The 20,936-nt window shown below is 33.5% G+C and overlaps 2 protein-coding genes across 3 annotated transcripts in view; one reads left to right on the plus strand and one right to left on the minus strand.

Annotated features, from left to right (window-relative positions):
- Positions 1 to 4,128, plus strand: part of LOC145319175 (G-protein coupled receptor Mth-like) — a 59,043-nt gene extending 54,915 nt beyond the window's left edge. For both annotated transcript variants that reach the window (XM_080161087.1, XM_080161088.1), the window contains 6 exons: positions 77 to 175; positions 421 to 469; positions 1,387 to 1,434; positions 2,375 to 2,407; positions 2,833 to 2,928; positions 3,657 to 4,128. In XM_080161087.1, the coding sequence (XP_080017213.1) occupies positions 77 to 175; positions 421 to 469; positions 1,387 to 1,434; positions 2,375 to 2,407; positions 2,833 to 2,928; positions 3,657 to 4,015 (684 nt within the window). In that variant the 3' untranslated portion in view covers positions 4,016 to 4,128. The remainder of the gene's footprint in view (positions 1 to 76; positions 176 to 420; positions 470 to 1,386; positions 1,435 to 2,374; positions 2,408 to 2,832; positions 2,929 to 3,656) is intronic.
- Positions 4,129 to 5,100: 972 nt separating this feature from the next.
- LOC145319178 (protein disulfide-isomerase-like) overlaps positions 5,101 to 20,936 on the minus strand; it is a 39,561-nt gene continuing 23,725 nt past the window's right edge. Inside the window, exons 7-9 of the mRNA XM_080161090.1 lie at positions 7,587 to 7,712; positions 7,251 to 7,366; positions 5,101 to 6,560 (exon numbers count right to left, since the gene is read on the minus strand). Coding sequence (XP_080017216.1) covers positions 6,428 to 6,560; positions 7,251 to 7,366; positions 7,587 to 7,712 — 375 coding nt within the window. The 3' untranslated portion in view covers positions 5,101 to 6,427. The remainder of the gene's footprint in view (positions 6,561 to 7,250; positions 7,367 to 7,586; positions 7,713 to 20,936) is intronic.

Consider the following 20,936-nt stretch of genomic DNA (forward strand, 5'->3'; position numbering starts at 1 on the left):
ATCGGGTTGTTCTTCCACGATTTTCCTATTGGATGATTTATAGAGTGTATTTAACATTAGTCTATTTAATTTGTAGAAGCTATATACCAAGTTATTCCTGGTTGTTGGTCTGCTATGGCTTGGAGAGGTTGTTCATCATTTCCACCATCATCATGGACAACACAATCATACACAGGTTATAATTGACGACCGGACTATCCATAAATTAAGAATAGTTATCCATTGCATCGTGTAATGGACATCTCTCCACGGAAGAGTAAAATAAGAAATCAGTATCTGTCTTGATTAACTCCAGTTTTATTGAACCACAGGACCAGGCCAACAAAATATTAATATTTTAATAATGTTTGTAGTATGATGTGTATATATGGAAGATTTGTTTGTCTGTAAGTTATAACTTAATTTGGTACGATTGTTCAGGGCACAACCAATTCTTCTATGGTTTTAAAAGAAGTTCATAATGCAACAGGTAACAATTATCAAATCTACTGCATTGGTTACCTGGCCTTATCTAGGGATCTGAAGGGATAGAAATATGGCCAATTAATTGATGTACAAAATTAACCCTTCTGTAGATTACAATTAGTGGTTGAAACGTATGGACACTCAACTTAATGAGCTAACCAATCAAAAGTCATTAAAAGTCCCAAAAGTTGTTAAGCCACCGAAAAAGAAAACGGTATTCTAAAACTTTGGGTTCTAGTGTTATTGTGGTAACCGTCTCGGTTAAATGGCCGTTACCCAAGTTCAAATGACTACGGCAGTGCGAACAGACGTGGACACGTATAATTATAGAGAAGCTGGGCTTCTCTAGCTATCACCAAATAACAAACAGAATCTATTCAGATGATACTTTATTCAGAGTCTAAAGGTTACTACTTTATAATACAACAAATAATAAATACACAGATTGGAATAATTAATACTAAATCAAAATCAATATAACTATACATACATTAATCAAAATAGACAACAATTATCCCCCATCCCTGGAAAGGGGTGGGGGAACCAAACAATGCAGCTTAGCCATAATGCGGCTGTCAAATCTATAATTAGTTTCAAAGCATGGGGAGGGGTCAGGTGGACCCCTTCCCCCGGTACTCGGGGGAGGGCCCTCGGCCCTCCTCCGAACCGAGGTCAGGGTTGCCATATAACATGGCTCAGGGTCGCCGAATACCACATTATAAGCAACCCAATGTCCACTCCCTCCCTAAGTCTTATTTCTATCAAAGTCAGCTAGAGACAGCTGCATAAACACAAAGCTCAAGACCAGTTAAAAGATGATTACTTCAGCTACAAACAACAAAGGCTTAAGGGAATTTGATAAGAAAAAATATCAGTCGCAGCAATGTTATTTTCAAAATTAATTTTGTTTATCATTTTTAGATCCCATTTCAATGAATACATCGTGCTCTGCCAATATTTACTCGGAAGGTAATATAAATAGTAGAATTTTTAGAAATAACATCAATGATAGAGAAGCAATAATTATGAATGGACAAACAGAAAAAGAGAGTTATGGATCAGATGCAAAAAAAAATCACGAAACCATTATAAAGATAAGCAATTATATTTTTTGTAGTCTGCTCGACATACCGACGGACAAAGCAAATTGTTGCACATATTCTTCAATAAAAATTCAGAAGCCTAACTTAAATAGCAGTAGAGAAAATCACATTTCCCCTTTATTGTTAATGAACGGATTAACGTATTGACGAACGGACAAACAAAGCTACTGTCTTGACCATTTAGCAATTTTGGTCAAGCATTGACTTCAAAGACAACAGAAGTCTTGAGATCTTAGTAAGGCAAACATCCGACCATAACCAGGACCATATAAACAACAGGTGGGTATATAGATTTATTGACAGTCTATTATGATATTCCTGAAAATACAAAATTAATTAGTTATGTTAAAACTTAAATATATATCAAGAATATTTTATTAATATCAGATTATTATGTTTTTAAGGTCAGGACTTTGGTATATTTAAATAAGCTATAAAGCTCGATTCTTAAATCTTTGGATTAACTTGAATATAAAAGAAGTAAAATATGACCGCTAGGGAATATTAAAATGTTCACGTAATTAAATAGGCATATAAAACAGACAACACAAATTTATGAAATTATAATTGCTAATGTTTTACTTTGCTGACTAAAAATGCCGTCTAAAGAAACCTATCATTTTTCCTTATATCCACACTTTTCTACTCAAAGGGATCCCATGCTCACCTGTCAACCAATGACAACATTTGCTGTAAGGAAACAGGGAATAATAGTTGGAAGTAATTCTGAGCTTGAAAAACAAAGCTTTCTTGAAAAGAGGATGAGACAGCTACTACAAGAAATTTAATTAAATAATATTTTTTAGTGTTTTATCGAATCTTGGGAGGACTAAACTTACTCAGGAAAGCATAATTTATTTTTTATATAAAATCTTTTTAAGAGCGAAGCTTTTCTATAATAAGGGTCGGTCCGTCCATGTGTACGTCCGGAACGAATAGCATTTTTTGTTTATTTAGACATGTTAGAATTGTCAACTTTGCATGGTAATTCCTGTAGTAGTTAGGTACGATTTAGAAAGCGTAGCAATTCTATAATCGTTACCAGAATGTCCATACGACCATTTTACACATGTTAAAAAAATTTATGTGATATAATTGTCCGCTTTTTTGGAAACACTGATTCCTAGGACAACAAAGTACAATGTTATAAGCAAACCATCTTATAAACAAGTCCAAAAAATAAGAATGCAATTGTCATAAAACCCATACAAGAAATATAAAATCATCAAATAAAATATAAAAAATAATATTTTACTGCATTTTATCAGAGGAGTATTTCTGTTTATCATCTTTGTATGCAAGAAGAATGTTCTTAAGAAGTTGAAAACTGTTTTTAATAGTCCAAAACCAAGAAGACTAGGTAAACATTCTTTTAACAAAGGTGGCAACATCCATAAGTAGAAAAGCTCAAACAAATTAGGCACCACAATCCCTACGTAAAAAATAGCCAACTATCTAAGATAACAGCCGAGTAAATCATAAATCAAACCATTCCTTAAAGTACATTACACGTTAACTTTTGACAAAAAAAATACTATTTTGCAGACAAATGCAATTTTTTTATGCCTTTTATATCAGGTTAAGCTAGGAATACAGGGGCTCCGTCGAAATGTAAATTCTAAGGGATAGGGCCTCGCAGGAACTAAACAATTGTCTCAAACATTGGAACCAATGAGGAAGGGAGTATAGGTATGAGTGACATACCAACCTCGCTCAAACAACCTCTTAAATTTACTCCGTATATTGCCCTTTTCCTTTTTTGAAACACTTTCCAGGCATGACAATTTAAAAGTGATGAAATCTCAGAAACCGTACATCTGTTACTAATTTGAAATTATGTAAAATATTTGGACTATGGAAAAAAAAAACGAAGTTGCATGTTTCGTCCTATTTTCACAGTAGCTTTTCTCCTATTTCTAGCCTCTGCGGATCCTATTTACTTACCCTGCGAGGCAAATATTATCATTCACCTAACTTGAAATAACCTATCAAAAGCTACTATGAAAATACGAAGAAACCCGCTACTTGGTTTTCTTTACATGATCCGACAATGATATTTTAAAATTCTATAATGATAATTTAATTTAGGTTCCGCATTTGACACCCTGCGTGCCAGCCTAAGTAGCAAGCTGTCCTCAGAACCTGCGCTAAGTCTCAGAGCAGCCAGTGCAAAGAACAAAATTTTGTTGGAAAATCTTAAGCTTAATGAAACTAAAAGTAAAATGAATCTAGATGAAATTAGAAAAGTTACAGATGTAGAAAAGTTGTCTAAAAAGCAAAGTATTCTTAATAATTTTGCTACAAGCCAAAGAATAGATAATGATATAGAACTCAGAGCAAGTACTAAAGAAAAATCAATTACAAACATTAAAAATCATGAACCGAAAGATTTTCAAATAAAAACTAATATAATTGAAAAAGAAAAAGAAGGTCTTAAAGAATTATAAATATCATATATATGTTATTAAGAATCTGAATGTCTAAAAGAAATTGTATGTTATTTAAAAATAATTTGTATTTTTATGACAATTGCCTTTGATTTTAATAAATCATGGAAAAATACTTTCTTCTTATTTTCATTTTGAACTATAATGATCTATAATACAAAGAAAAACGATGTATATCCGCCTGTCTGAGGCTCAAGATATATTTTTTTATTGTTGATGAGAGAGAACACCTTTTAAAATAGCCAAAAATCAAAAGGCAGTCCGGCTGCTATGGATGTTTATAGTTAATTTAGCTCATTAATGATGGGAAAGTTGACAAAAAGTTTCAGCTGTGTATCTTGAATAGAAGCTGAGTAAATCACGTTTCCACAATTTCGGGGTGGACATTTAAAATTATTTATTTAATATCACTTGTCATAAAAACATGATTGTCGTTTCAGTACATTCTTATCCATAAGTAGTGTAAGATATGTGGAAATCAAATGTTATAGAACAAGGGTGACAACATCACTGAAACGGTAGGACAAACGAACATTAACGAGTGTCAGAACTGAATAAGCAGAATATTCTGAATAAGGACAAATTGTTGTAAACGGATTTTCTGATACCATTTTTAGAGCTGATACGATTCCTAAATCCTACCTAACTATAATAGGAATCACCATTCAAAGTTTGAAATCGATTGGACAATTTTGACATGTCTAAATTAATGAAAAAGCTAACCGTTACGGAGGACCTGCCCTTATCATAGAAAGCTTTGCTTTTAAATAAGGATTACTGTTTAAAAGACAGACCTGTTTCACACTAAAAGATGTTTAATAGTGATGATAATACTGACAAGAAAAATCAGGGGTTATCTTAATTAGTAGCTAAGTAAATCCAATTTCCTCAAATATGACAGACTGACAGACGGACAAATTGATAACGAGAAGCTTCGATATTACCTAATTAGGGCGGGATTCTCCTTCGATTTCAAGTGATCATCTAGAGTTACATGTTGGTTGTGTAACATCCAGAAGACAAACAACCCTTTGATTGCACTACTTTTGTCTGAGAAGTCCTAACTGTGCTTTGATACTAGAAACTATTGCTAACAGACATTTATTGAAAATACACACAGAAACAATATCTACACAATAAATATTTCAATCACAGAATCATAGTAATTTAATATAATAACACAATAAAATGGAGATCATTGAAGTTTTGATATTTAATATCAATCAAGCAGGGCAAAGCAGCAGCTATTTTTAGAGAATCTACAGCTGAGTGAAAACTGCAGCAGACATTTCACCGTCAAACGAAGTCCTTTTTTTATACCAAACCTTAATTTTATCAATGCTGATCCAGTTTTTAATAATTTTTAGTTAACCACCCTACAAATAAATACCTTTAAAGTAATGCAATCAAATTTAACAATCATAAAACTAAATATTTTTTACTCTTTATGATGAAAAAAACCATTTCGTTACACAAATCTATAGACTGCACAAAAAAATGAGACACATATTTTATTGAATATCTCAGGGACTATTTTTCAAAGATTTTTTAGAAAATCAAAATTATTTAATTATTTCATATCTTATTTTGAAATAATCCTACCTACAAAAATGAAATTTACATATTTAGAAACGTCTGGTTATGAAAAAAAAACTGTGCAACATTTATTCCCTGTGATATTAAATTATTATTCAAATTATTTTATTGTTCAAACTACTGATGGCTTTTTTTACTATTTGTATCAGAGAATCACATCAAATTTATTTAATTATTGCTCCACATTTTTTATTTAATAGATCACAACTTCAAAAACAATAAAATTAAACTCAGTCTATGAGCAAAATTAAAACAAAAAAATTAACTATTTTTGTAAAAAGTATGAAAATAAGCAAAAATCATCAATTTAAAATCACAAAATTTTACTTTTAAAGTTTTAAATATCTAATCTAATGCTATTTTGATTAAAGTTTTCCTTGGTTTTTTTTATAATTTTCTAAATTAAATTGAATATTATTTTATGCTTATTTTCTTTTTTTTGTGCTCTTATTAGTTTTGTAATCCTATTTTAGACTATTTTAAATACAATAACCCTATTTAGACTTTTGACTTTTAAAATAAGACAAATACTTATTAACTTAAGCCCACACAAAAACTTTTGAATGTCGACCGATGTTTTCCTTAATTCAACCTAAACAAGAATAACCCAAAAAACTTTAAAAAGGAGTCAACCTATAATTTCTAAAGGTCGACCTACATAGCGGATATTAATCGGTTTCAAAGTCACAGTGGAAAAGATTTTAGGTGAAAAGGACTATTTAAAGCTTTTAAAACTCTAGGCACATCCCTTTAGTTTAAACGTTAATTTTATTATTCTGCCTTATTTTAAAAGTCAAATATGCATATTGTTCCTTTCTACAATTCTTTCTTCTTTGTTTTATTCTCTTTCTTCTTTGTTGATGACTTCTTTCCAACCATTTTCTTAACGTAGGCTTTCAGGGAGTCAAGGGATTTGTCTCCATCGTATTTCTCTACCAAGGCGCCATTCCTGTAACAACAACGTTTATTAAAAAGAGTCATATTGATGTTATTTTTTTTAAAGTGGTTCAAAATATTTAAATCTTTATAATAAATAGTATCTTTATCTGTCTGTACCGAAGGATCTCGCTAACCGCTAAACCGATATGGTTCTCCTTTTTAGGGTAGCTTCTCAAAGGTAATGGGATAATTCTGGGGGATCCCCCGCCCCCAATCTCTTTAAATGCCCCTAGAATTTTTTAAATAAGAAATGAGACAGTCTTTAAGTGCCTAAATTATCTTTAATATAACTGATTAATTAATAATTCTAGACAAAGATTGGCTGTGTAATGACATCTGAACTTTAAAAACAGTGAGCAAAATGGTCTAAATATTGAGCTAAATTCATGAAACTTAGTACATAAGCCTAGTCCAAAAAAAAGCCTAAAAAACATTTCCGCAAAGTTTTTCATACCTAACCTAACCTAAATATAAAAAAAAAAATTTAGGTGTAGTTACCTATAAGACTAGGCTATGTACCAATTTTCAAGAATCTAGCTCAATATTTAGACCATTTTGCTCACTGTTTTTTAAGTTCAGATGTCATTACGCACCCCCCTCCTTATTTCATTATCACTTAAACTTGAAACTTCAATGGCTTCTACTCTTTGTAGATAGATTTTAATATTGTACTAAATATGAATAGATTGCTTAACATTACCTGAAGTAAAGTAGTGTAGGATATCCTTCGACTTTGTAGTCTTTACAGATAGATTCCTCCGCTGTACAGTCTACTTTCCCTATTTTGATACCATTAACTCCTGGTGACTTGGATAGCTGAAATTAAAACAAGGTTCATAATCTAAAGAAGTAGAGAACACGTCTGATGAGTATTTATCTATCTATCTATAAATCAATCGAACTATCATTGTATATATCTACCAATTAATCTAATTTTTCTAACTATGCACGAGTCATTTTTTTAAAAAATGATTTATATATTACCAAAAAAGTCAGGTCATTTGACTATATGCAAGTTTTCGTAATGATTTTGTACCTTTTCCCACACAGGTTTAAGCCGCTGGCAGTGTCCACACCATGGAGCGTACATCATTAGGAAATGGTCCCCCCGGGATACATGACTTCTGAAGGATTTGTTGGATAACACATACATCTTTCCCTCCTAAAAAAATATTAAAGATGTTGCTGTTTCTTTATTATTAGTCATATTTACATATATTACTTTGAAGCCGGCTGTGAAAAAAAGTGGCTTCGAAAATGAGAGAATATATGCTATTAAGTAAAATTTCTTAGCATTTATATAGTAAAACTCCATATATAAATTTAAAGCCGGCTGCAAGATTTTTGGAACTTTTGGTGATTTTTTCACATATATATTTCAATAAATTCCTTTGATTAATTACCATTCTCAGATTTCGAGGAAAATAAATTTTTTTTTAAATAAGGGAAAATCAATAAAAATAAATATTTCAAATTATTAAGTTAAAAAATCACTAAACTTGTCATGATCGCTTCTAGTTTGGTAGTTTACCTAAAATGACTTTTTGAACCATAAAACCTAACTTTCTTGTTTATTGACCAATTTCAACCAATATTTTTTATTTCACCTGGAAATTCATTGGAGATTCCAAATCTGATATCGTATTTTACCTAAAATGACTATTTGAACCATTAAATCCAACTTTCTTGTTTATTGACCAATTTCAACCATTTTTTTCACTTTCACCAGGAAATTCATTGGAGATTACAAATCTAATATCATAGTTTACCCAAAATGACTATTTGAACCATTAAATCCAACTTTCTTGTTTATTAGCCAATTTCAACAATTTTTTTTTCCTTTGACATGGAAATTCATTGGAGATTACAAATCTGATATCGTAGTTTACCCAAAATGACTATTTGAACCATTAAAACCAACTTTCTTGTTTATTAGCCAATTTCAACAAAAAAATTTCCTTTCACATGGAAATTCATTAGAGATTACAAATCTGATATCGTAGTTTACCTAAAATGACTCCCTGAACCACTAAACCCTACTTCTTTGTTTATGGACTGATTTCAACCATTTTTTTTCTTTTACCTGGAAATACATTGGAGATTACAAATCTGATATCGTAGATTACCTAGATTGACTCTCTGAACCACTAAACTCAACTTCCTTGTTTATGGACTGATTTCAACAAATAAAAATTTCTTTCACCAAGAATATCATTGACGATTCTAATTCTGATATCATAGTTTACCTAAAATGATTTTCGAAACCACTTAACACAATTTCCATTTTTTATGGACTAATTTCAAGGATAGGTTAGGTTAGGTAAAGATAAGATTTACCACGCAGTGTTAGGAAAGAGGTTTGGTTAGTGCCCTGTAGAGTTAACCCCTCCATGTAGGGGCTATAAATAAGAAAAATTACCATTTTGGACAAACAATGTTGTCATCCTTGTTTAAAAATAACTGACCCTTCCCTTCTTTCTTTTGTTAAATTAGGACAGTCATGCCAATAAAAGCGAAGCTGAAAAAATCAGGTTGCCTAACAAACAACATTTTTGTATTTTTAGCAGGAAAGCTACTGTATAAATCCAAAACTCAATCTCCAACGTGATTTTTTCTCGGCTCCTATTCCAAAAAACAAGGACAATGGCAGACCAAACGAACATTAACACTTGTAGAGGCCAGAACTGAATATTCAGATCATAAATGTATAAAAGTCAATGCATAATTGCAAGTATTTTTTTTAAAATCTACTTAAATACAGGAAAATGTTTAACCCTTACAGATCGGGGGGGGGGGCTCCAAGAGCCCCCCCTCTTGTTTTTTCAATCTCATTTTTTTTGTAGGTAAGATGGAGTGCTGTGACTTCATGACTTTTTAAGTTTAGTAATTATACGTTGGCAAGAGTTGATTTTATTAGGATATCTGGTCTGTGTCGGTCGTGGTGTCCGGTCAAAGTCGGTTGGGTAGCACCAAAATTAGAAAAAAATTCTAAAAAAATCTTAATTTCTACATTATGACTTTTGTGTATAAGGAGAAACCTAAAACTTTTTTGGTGAATACTTAGATATCAAAGACCTTCTGAGAAAAAATGTGTTATGACCGTTTGACCGCTCCCTGACCGACTTTATGACCGATTTTTGTCCGGCTTTTACTACAGACATATATCATGAATATCGTGGCTTCTATTACAGCTAGAGTCCTATAAATTTTTTTGGTAAATCCTTGAGCAACATCAAACAGATAAAAATATTAATTGGCGCCGCCAACCGCCGTTTTACCGCCGTAACCGCCGAAAATGGCGGTTTCCGTTATTTGCCGTTTTTTGGCGATGATCAGAAAAAGTATTTTTTTTGTTATGAAAAATAAAAGTTCGTCCTAAAATTTGGTCATCCTAGCTGCAAAATTGGCCACTCTACAGCTGTTTTAAAATTTAGCGGCTGGCCGCTAAAAAGCGGCTAAGGAGCTGCCTGGCTGCTATGACTAGAAAAAGTAATTTTCTCTAAAAATACACATGAACCACCAGAAAAAAATTTTACGTCTTTATCTGTAACAGGAGCCGAGATAGAGGGGGGGGCTCTTGGAGCCCCCCCCCCGATCTATTAAGGTGGGAATTGGGGCCCGAGCTGTAAGGGTTAAGTAATTAAGTAATAATTAAACTAAAAAAAGTCAAGCATTTTGTTGCCCTTAAAACCCGCCTTAAAAAAAAGAAGAATGTAAATATGTTTAATAAAGAATTTGTTCAATGCTTTGATTAATTGCTTAACAGTTACTTGGGATGTAGGTTGTAAAAAGATGTCACTTAATTCCCAAGAGGGTAACTTTTAAAAGATTTTTTTCTCAAAAGATATCCATAGATATAGAGAAGAGTAAATGGACAAGGAATAATTGCATAATATTTAGTAACTTGAATATATTTACATTGTTCATAATATAACCTAATTGGCATCTCGTTTAACTCTTAACCGACGGGTCCCTTGTCCCACCTTAATCGGTCATTTGGGGGGGGGGGGGGGTTGAATGCCCCCCCCCCCTATTATCTCAGTTCATTTCAGACCCACAGTACGTCAAAGTCAAATTTTGCTTCCTTCACCCTTTTATTTAACAACCTTTGTTTTAAATATTATAATTACTTTATTTACATACCTATAAATCTCCCCTTTTCTCTTTTTATTGCTTATCATTTTTTTCCTGAAAAATAAACCCTTTCCACTAAAAATCCTCAGAAAAAATCTGTTAAAAAATACAAATTACAATTTTCTTGGGGCAAATACAAATATGTAGTAGCAAAGCTTAGCCTTACTGTTGACTTTTTTCATTGATATAAACAGAATAAAAATCTAATGTTAATGGGCAGGCAGTTTTTAAAAGCGAAGCTTTTCTATAATTAGGGTCGGTCCGTCCGTCCGTCTTTTTTCGTTAAGTTAGGCATGTTAGAATTGTCCTATCGATTTCAAACTTTGTATGGTGATTTCTTTAGTAGTTAGGTACGATCTAGAAAGCGTAGCAACTCTATAATCATTACCAAAAATGTCCGTACGTTCATTTTAAACATGTTGATTTTTTAAAACTGAATAATGAATTTGGTATTTTTTGTCCACTTTTTAAAACTTTTTTGCATTAACAGTTTCAAAATATTTTTTCCCATTGTTTTGTGCATCTAGTATGTAATTTACTTTAACCGTCTTCATCATACAAAATAAAACAAGATTTCGTGTTTATTTTCTTCAATAAATCTGTTCTTGATTTTAATAAATTCTTTTTAGATCTACTTCTATGTATTCCCATCCACAATTTTTTGTGCTTCGCTACTTATGGATGTTGTCATCCTTGTTGTTTTATTACTAAGCAAATAATTTATTATAATTATAAGATAAAGCCTTCTTTTAAATTTCAAATACATTAATATTGAAACAAATGATAAATAATCAAAATAGTTAATTTTAAGATTTTACAGTTAGGGAGTTGAATCCATTTTCATATAAGCAGAAATATAATCTATGATTACGGTTTTGACTCTCTAAGTAACGTAATCTACCATTCCACTTTCCCCTCTCTTGGTGATGATATCATCAAGTTTAACGCCGATACGATTTTTGAAATGTACCATTCCACTTTCAATAGAGGCGAAACTGGAGGGTACATTTATCAGTGTATTCATACACATTGATTTCCTTATTTAAATCGACATAATAGTAATGGTATATTCTAGTTTTTTTTTTATTTTACATAATATTTTTGAATTATAAATATTATTTAATACACTACGATTAACATAATTTAGAAATAGTATGTATGATTTCAATCATGTCGATGTTAAAAGTGTAAACCACCATTCCAGTTTCGCCTCTCTTAAAAGTGGAATGGTACATTTCAAAAATCGTATTGGCATTGGTGATATCATCACCAAGAGATGGGAAAGTGGAATGGCAGATTACGTTTTTTAGTGGGTCAAAACCGTAATCATAGATTACTGCTTTATGTTAAAGATTAAATGTGTATTTATTTGAGTTTTATAAGAAAAGTGAACAAGGATGCCAACATCCATAAGTAGCAAAGCACAAAAAAAACATGGATTTACAATTGAAAAAGGTAAAGCTCGTAAATATTCAGATACTAGTGATGCTATCACAGGTCTCCTTAACAAAACCTTAGATTAAAAAAAATCTCCAAAGAAACGGACAACAGGGCCTTCAAATAGGGTACAGTGGTGGTCAGAATCTGTTGGAGATTAAATCTTAGCTGCTCCTTCTTGCTAGATATTGCAATTTGAAGTTTAGTGGTAAAAATGCCTAAAATTACAAGAATTCCAAAGATATATGCATGAGTAAACACCTTAATTCATCAAATATAAAGGGTGAGTTTAACATTTGAGGAGTTTATATGTCTCTGCATATGTAAACTACACAGTCCCTCCCCATTTAGAAAATTTTAATACTTTAAAGAAATTATTTAATGAAAAAGGTAAGTTTACAACTTAAAGCTAGAGGCTGTTACCCTGTAACCAGTAGAGAATACCTCAGTTCAAGTTTACATATAGCTAAAGTTAATTTTTAAAATACTCTAACCCCCCCCCCCCCTCTTCAACCCCCCCTTGCTACCCATAAATTTTACAGGGAAGGGGTTGGGCAAAGTATAGTTATTTCTCGCATCATATTATAAACAGCTTTTGGCAGATATAGAATGTACAATTATAAGATTGAAACCATTTTTTTAGCCCCTTCGGCACCTCGGCGCTAAAAAAACTGGTTTTAATCTTATGATTATACATTTTTATATTCGTAGAAAGCTGGATATAATACAATACTAGACATAGTTTTTTCATATGGATGAGAATCGGTTCCTATCCGAATGAATACAAGAAATAGTATTATGTTTTACTCAAAACTACTTGAAGTATTGTGAGAAAAAATTATATGTAAAATTCTTAGGCTTGTTGACTACCCCTCCCCCCCCCCCCTCCTAATGAAATCTAATTGAAAGGGGGTGAAGATCCAGAAGATTTCTATAGATATCACTAAAGAAATATATAAGCTTTAGTACTTTAACTTTAGTAAGCATCAAAATCTCTTACAAATATTGCTGCAACCAACCCCTCCCTCCTTCTTAGACCACAAATCATTAGGAGGGAAGCAGTGAATGTGGAAAATACTCTTGTGTTACTTTGAAATCAATGAATTATATTAAGCAAACTTTGGATTTAAGCTTTTTTAGGATATTAGTTACTTTTACAAATATTGCTGAATCCCCCCCCCCCCCTCCATTTGTTGGAAATATTGGCAAGTAGCATAGGTAAATAATAATAATTTTATATTATTCAGAAACCTGTGGAGATATTCAGGGTTAATATTTTATCTCATGTAGGCCCATATTTACTTTTATAAATATCTAGTATTCCAACTACAACCCCTTAATCTAGTACAATTATTTTGCTGTATAATCTCCTTTAACCTATTGGACTAATAAAAGAAATAATGTCAACCCATTGTTCTATCCCCAAACATTTAAAAGGTAATTCATATAAAGGCAAAGCAATTTGGAAATATAAAAGCTTTATTCCAAAGTTTGCTCCTTATTGCTATAGTGGTTCCTGAGTAAAACACAGGTGATGAGGTTGTATGGAGGGTAGCTGGAGAGGGAGGGGGAGGGCAAGCAATATTTATATATTTTTTTAATGGGGGTGGAGGAAATTGAGCAGCAAGCAATATAATATTTCTGGATGGGGTTGGTTGAGGTTGGGGAAAGGTCAGCAATATTTTTTCAAGTATAAAGTAATTATGGACCTACAAAAGTTTAAATCCAAAAGCCCTCTATACCTTGAGTAATCATTAAGTAAATCACAAGGGTATTGCTATACTCCCTTCTATTACTTATTTTGAGGGAGGGGGGGGGGAGATTGTAAAGAAATAGGGAGGGAAAGGGGGCTTGGAGGGAGGATTCAGCAAAATTTGTAAAAGTTACTGTTGACCTACCAAAGTATATCTCAAAGGTTTGCTTTGCTGCTATAATTCTAGTGGTTTCTTAGTAACACACCATAGTAGTACCCTTTCAACTTCAATATCCCCCCCCCCCTCTTTCTCTCTGTACAAAATGTTATGTTTTTAATTAATGATGGGAGGGGAAGAGGTCAGCAATATATGTAAAAGTGCTTTGGGTCCCACAACAATACAAATCCAAAAGCTTATATATCTCTAATAGTTTCTTGAAACACATTAGAATGATCTTCTGCCACCCCCCCCCCCCCAATTATGTCAGGATAAGTTGGAGGGGGAGAAAAGAAGGTCATCATTATTTCTACAAAATTTTTGCATAAAAACCTTACAGAAAAATTTTTCCTAATATACTTCCATTAGTTTTTGAGCAACACATAATAGTATTACTATGTCCCCCCCCCCCCCCTCCACCCTAAAGTTTGTAGGTTGTGAGAGTATGGGGGGGGGGGCAGAATTACTAAAAGTAACTTGGGCCATATGTAAACTTGAACTGAAGTTTTTTTTACTGGTTCCAGGGTAACAGCCTTTAGGATTATGTTGTAAATTGTTCCAACCTCTTATTTATTACTCTTATTGAAGTTAAAAACATCACTTATAATAGTAAAAATTGTTCTAAATGGGGATGAAGTGTTTAGTTTACATATGAAGGGATATCTAAATTCCTCAAATGTTAAACTCACCCTTTTTATGTGATGAATGAAGGTGTTCACTTATGCATATATCCTTGGAATTCTTGTAATTTTAAGCATTTTTACCACAAAACTTCAAATTGCAATATCTGGCAAGAAGGAGCAGCTAAGATTTAATCTCCAACGGATTCTGACCACCACTGTACCATATTTGAAGGCCCTGTTGTCCATTTCTTTGGAGATTTTTTAAAATCTAAGGTGTTGCTAAGGAGACCTGTGCTATATTATTAAATGTGCCCCACAGTGATATAATTGTTTAATAGCAGCTGTGTAAATCTAATTATCAAGATAGCGTTACAGACGAACAGACAAAGTGATTGAGTAAAAGAAGTTATTATAAAGAAAAAGCATGTAAGAGACCGAAAAGTTGGCAATTTAGACTGCGTCAATTCTAAGGTTTCTTGACTGTCAGTCAATGTATTCTTAATGAATGTAGACTGTTGGTTGTATTGATAATCTCTTACTATAGAGTAGCTACGTTAATGAAAGTAGAACAATTACTAAAATGCGGGAAAGCAAAAAATATATTGCTACTTTGTTATCTTATTTGTTTCACCTTTCTCGTAAATTATTTGTATATTTTTCGTTCATTCAATTAATAATTGTTCTTTTCATATGGTTAATACTAATAGTAAGGTTTTAATTTCAATCCATATGATTATAGTAACAAGTAACAATATCTAAAAGTAGCGCAGCAATTACAAGAAAATAAGAAAAAAAGCAGTAAATTGTTAGTCATCAAGTAAGGCATATTTAGAAAACGTTTACTTGTTTTATTAAAGATATTAAACATTTCGTGACAACGCCTCTTAAAGAGAACTGGTTTTAATCCAGCGGATATTAATCAGTTTCGAGGTCATACTTGAATATCTATTCCTAACTATAATCAAACTTTAATAAAATTTGAAAATTAATGTTAATTTTTACTCTTAAACATCAAGATTGAACACATTCAAAAGTAGCAAAGCATTTAAAACTAATAAGTAAATTTTTAAACAATCATATCTTCTTAATTTTAATTCTATAAAATAAATAACAAGACCAATTGATTAATATACTAACCAACAAATAAGACTTGAAAAGAAGCTGTGCTTCCTAAAACCGTTAATGGTTTTATTTTTTCATATTTTTAGGTATTTTTTGTAATTGAGGGTTTCCGTCTAAACGTTAAAAGTTTAAATCTTTTAAAAAATTAGTATTTTATTACAATACAGATGGTTGAGGTGCAATTAAAAATGTCCTGTGATCGATTACCTCTAAAAACCCATTTTGTGTGTTTTCTTTTGTGCATTATTGGATTTTGGGTGTATTAGATTATTCATAGGCCTTGCAGGCATAATGTGTTCAGCTGTTTGGCAGCTAGAGGACTTTAAAGTTCATAGATTTTTGGAAAGACAATTGATACTAGGATCGAACATTTCATCGTGAACTGCACTAGATCCATACATACACTATTAGGCATTAGCATTTTAATTAGCCAGCTATGAGAAGAAAGACAACTTTAAAATGTATCATATTTACAGAATAAAAGATTAATAGTTTGTTGTTAAACTTCGAATCTACAATTTATAGGGAAGCTTTAGATTAGTCTAGGTCATATTTTAAGCAATTCGTATTCAAGGGGAATGAAACAACTAAAAAACTAATAAAAACATACCCCCCACTTCCTAAAGATTTATCCACAGCCTTTTAAAACTTGATTTTTGAAAAATCTAAGATTGTGCCCTAACTTTTCAACCAATTGAGCTAGAAATCAAGTTTTCTTCACCATTTCTCAACGGATTGAGCTAGAATCGATGTTAAGGTGTCTAAATGAGCGTATTAATGAGCCTGACATATTCTCTCTCAGATATTTCGATACGATTGTCGCGGTAAGGCTCATTTTGCACTTTGAAAGCGAAATTAGACTTTGACCTACTTATAGTCGGAAATTCGTTGACAAACAGGGGACTCGCAGAAATTTTTTTTAGCCCTCTAGATCTAATGGAGCTGAGATAATAAAGGGGGGGGGGGCGCACTTACAGTTCTAACTTACAGTTTCTACTAATTTGGGGATTACTGAGGATGTATATCAATTTATCTCACGTTGTCTTATCTTATCCCTTTAGCTCCCTGAATTTAAATACAACCCCCCTTATTCATTTGCTATTTTGAAATAATTGAAATTGATTAACCATCTAATCTTTAGGGATAAGACAATGGATGCAAAAAATATGGACGTTCATTCATTACAATCTTAAAAACCCCTTCTGTAGATGAAAAAATAAGGTTGAAAAGTTTGGATTCAAAATTTAACATGGATGATAACATCCATAAGTAGCGAAGCACAAAATCTATTATGAAATAAACAGACGGACAATGTGAGTTATAGAGCAAATTAACCGTTATCATAACAAAGAAAAACAAGAGATATATTCAAATAAATATGCAATAACTTAAAATCATGAAACCTTAAAATTAAAAAATTGCAAAAATAGCCAATAACCTGCTAAACAGAGGTCCGACTGCCATGGATATTTTTCGAAAAACGAGGGGAAGTTCAATTTTAATATTCTTAACTACAAAAATTTAGAATATCGTACCATAAACACCAAAGATATGGAAAAATATAAAAATAGTCAAAACCCTGCTAAAAGCCTGGTCTAAAAATATGTACATGCCGATGAAGAAGACCTAATGAAAGTCCCTAAATTAGATAGAACGTGGTTATAAAACTTTGGGGACCATTTCATGATTCTAATATACTTTCCCTGTGAATCTTATTATAGATTATTAGCGTAGATTATTAGTTTAGTTTAGTTTAGTTCAGAGAGTCGGGCTGAGAACACGCATTTAGCAAGCTCTCCCCCGCCCTACCCCATGTGTTAAGCTCAGTTCTACCTTCCCCCTCTCTCTCAACTAGTTCCCCTCTCCCCACTGCCCGTGGTCACTCCGCAGTTGGAGGAAAGGGAAGACACTGTAGCCAGAGGGCACCTCGTATTTAGGCCTGGCAATGTGTATGTGTTAACGTATCGGTCAATTGTTAACACAAAAAAAGTGAAAATAAAACATTAATGAATTAAAAGTTTTTTTAACTTATGTGTAACCTAATCGCTTTAACTTAATGAACAATTTTTTGGTGAAAACACTCTCAAATTTTTTTGATAATTTTATGATAATTCATCGGTCTGGCAACATTTTACCGGCGCAAAGTACTCCCGACAAATAAGCTCTCCCATTGGCTAACATTTTTTCGCGTCCCACCATTGGTCAGCTGACCCACACTCACTCAGCACCCTCGGTTCCGCCATCTTCACTTCATCATGGCCTGTAGTACGTGTGACAACCCAGAATATTGGTCAAAGTTTAAAACAAATTTGGACGCTGCTTTGGATGTTAAGTTTAAAGAATACGATGCGAATATAGCTAAGGTAAGGGATGAGCTTATTCATAGTACTTTTGCCAGTCATAAAACCGAAATAAACGATATTAAATTGAGAGTCTCAGATTTAAATGTTAAAATTCAATCTATCGAAGGTATAGAAAATTTCGTAGATGCTAAATCTGTTGCAAGTGAACAAAAAGCGATTAGGACCACGATTACACAACAAAAAGACTATCTAAACTCTGTCGAATCGTCGAGAGAAAATTTCGTCAAATTTCAACTTCTACAAAACTCGATAAGAGAGCAAAGGTGCCGCGATTGGAGTTGTAGAATAGTGAATTTTCAGCAGCCGTGGAGCCGTGAAAATATTACAGAGTTTATCATATTTAGAAACATTATAAGGCCCACCCTTGAAGCCGCTCTTAAACGTGGGGAATTAGAATATATTCCCTCACATTTTTGTGATATCGTCGAGCGTGCCCATATGCTCCCATATACAAAGGGCCAGATCCCCGTTTTTATTTTTCGTTTTATGTCTAGATCCTACCTCGACGCGTGGATGAACAATAAGAAGGCTGTGCTTGACCGTTACAACGCCGAGATCAAGAGGTTCAATCCCAGGAACAACGCGTCACCGGTCCCGTTCTTCCCCAATAGGTTAGTCCAGGCGAAGCAAGATATGTCCGACCTCAACAGGAAGACCATGACCTTTGTATATGCCACAAACCAGATTTCGAGGGCCAAAGTCGCTGGCCAACATGTCCAATTTCAGCTTAAGAACGGCAGCCGCTGGATACGCTGCCTTAACCCGTTTGGCAAAGACCTGAAGGAAATGGCCCAACCCATACCTGGAAGCGAGGATTTTTTTCTGTCAGAGGCACCGCCTATCCTTTGTTTCAACAAGCTAGCGCCTGAGGAAAGGAAAACATTCTTCTCTAATCAGGCTGACTTAACAGAGGATGACTTCCCAAGACAGTTTAGTACGATCACAGCCCACCCTTCCAGCACGATTCAACATAATTTAACGTCTGCCCCTGCCCCAGCTCTTGGGGACCTAGCTGTGTTTCCTCCCATAGACTCTGCCGCAACCGTCGCAACCGCCGCACATACAGCCGTTGCACCAGCCGCACAGCCCACACAGTCAGTACCTGCCGCCGTCGCATCCGCAGCCGCCGCTACCGCTGATTTCACTGCCGCACCTGCCGCCGCGCTCACCGCCGCACCTGCCGCCGTGACCGCCGCCGCATCTGCCGCCACGTCTGCCGCACTTGCCGCCGTGTCTGTCGCCGTACCTGCGGCATCTATTGCCGTACCTACCGCCACACACACCGCCGCACTTGCCGCCACGTCTGCCGCATCTGCCGCATCTACACCTGTCGTTGACTCAGCACCTTCTGATCCTGTTGCCCCTGTCGTTGACTCAGCACCTTCTGATCCTGTGGCCACGAGGGCCAAAGCTAGAGACACCGCCAACAAAGCTAAGCAAAGCAAAGCTACAAAGGCGGTAATCACATCATGAGGTTAAGTATCTTATACGACGGAAAAAAAAAGGTACCTAACAAAAAATTATTATCATCATTTTAAATTCATTTCCAAAGTGATTTATTTCGAAAAACTGAATGTTTTATATCCACGTAAACTCTATATTATTATAATATTATTATTATATATTACCTAACTTGTTAGAACGCCCACATAGCATATTAATTTCAGTCTATTTTTCTTAATTTTCTTTTCTGCTGATTAGCATATAAAATACTTGGAACTTGTATGAAAATGAGTAGGGGGAACTAAACTAGCTTGAAATGTGTTGCCACCCCCAACACACACATAAACTAAACGCTATCGGAATAACCATAGTAAATATGGTAATTTTTTTCGCTTTAACGATAATATATTGTATATTACCTATTTTTATTTGTCCACTAATATCTACTGTGTTTCAGATGTCCATACTTGATGTTAAGACGATTCCTCCTGCGGTGCTCCTGGACCAGCTCTGCTATGACAAACCTCCCTAATGATCAGATTAACCAGGATTACGGTAACTTAAACGATAACATTGGTCTAAATCTTATGAATCCGATTTACGGCGACTACTTTAACGATTTTGAGAATGAATTCGGAATAAATTGCGTTTTTTCAAGTGAACAAGGTATCGTACAGAAACTGAAAACATTCAATGAAAACCTTCTCAATATTTTTAGTATTAATTGTCAGTCATTACATTCTAAATACAATGATATTGTCTCCACTGTAGACTTCTTTAGGCAACATGATATCCACTTAAATGTTCTGTGTTTTCAAGAATTATGGCTAAATAAGGATGTAAATATGGATTGCTATGGAATTAATAATTACGATTGGCATGTTAAACTCCGCACAAAAAGTAGGGGGGGAGGGGTGGGTATTCTAGTAAGCAAATACTATAAAGTAGATAAACTATTTGATAAATTTTCATTTAAAGAAAATATTCTTGAATCTATTTGCTTAAAAATTTCCCACAATGGACTAAAGTTTTGCTTACTAAACTGTTATCGGCCACCCAATCAGAGTAGTGCTGAAATAGAAGAATTTTTTGAACTTTTTTTGGACCTGATTGATAGAATAGCAGCTTTAAGCATACCATACTTCATTGTGGGAGATTTCAATTTTGATCTTTTCAAAATAAATAATATAAATAGCAACTCCATGAGAATTATTGAGTCTTTTTCTTTTAACGGTATCATAAATACCGTTACCAGAGCTACTAGAGTAACTAGAACCACAGCAACCCTTCTTGATTTATTCGGGGTAGGTAACTTTATTCAAAACCTAATGTCTTCCTTTGTTTTAACTTCAAA

Source organism: Acartia tonsa, chromosome 5 (assembly GCF_053477335.1).
Source record: "Acartia tonsa isolate MP-2025a chromosome 5, ASM5347733v1, whole genome shotgun sequence".
Lineage (NCBI taxonomy): Eukaryota > Metazoa > Arthropoda > Copepoda > Calanoida > Acartiidae > Acartia > Acartia tonsa.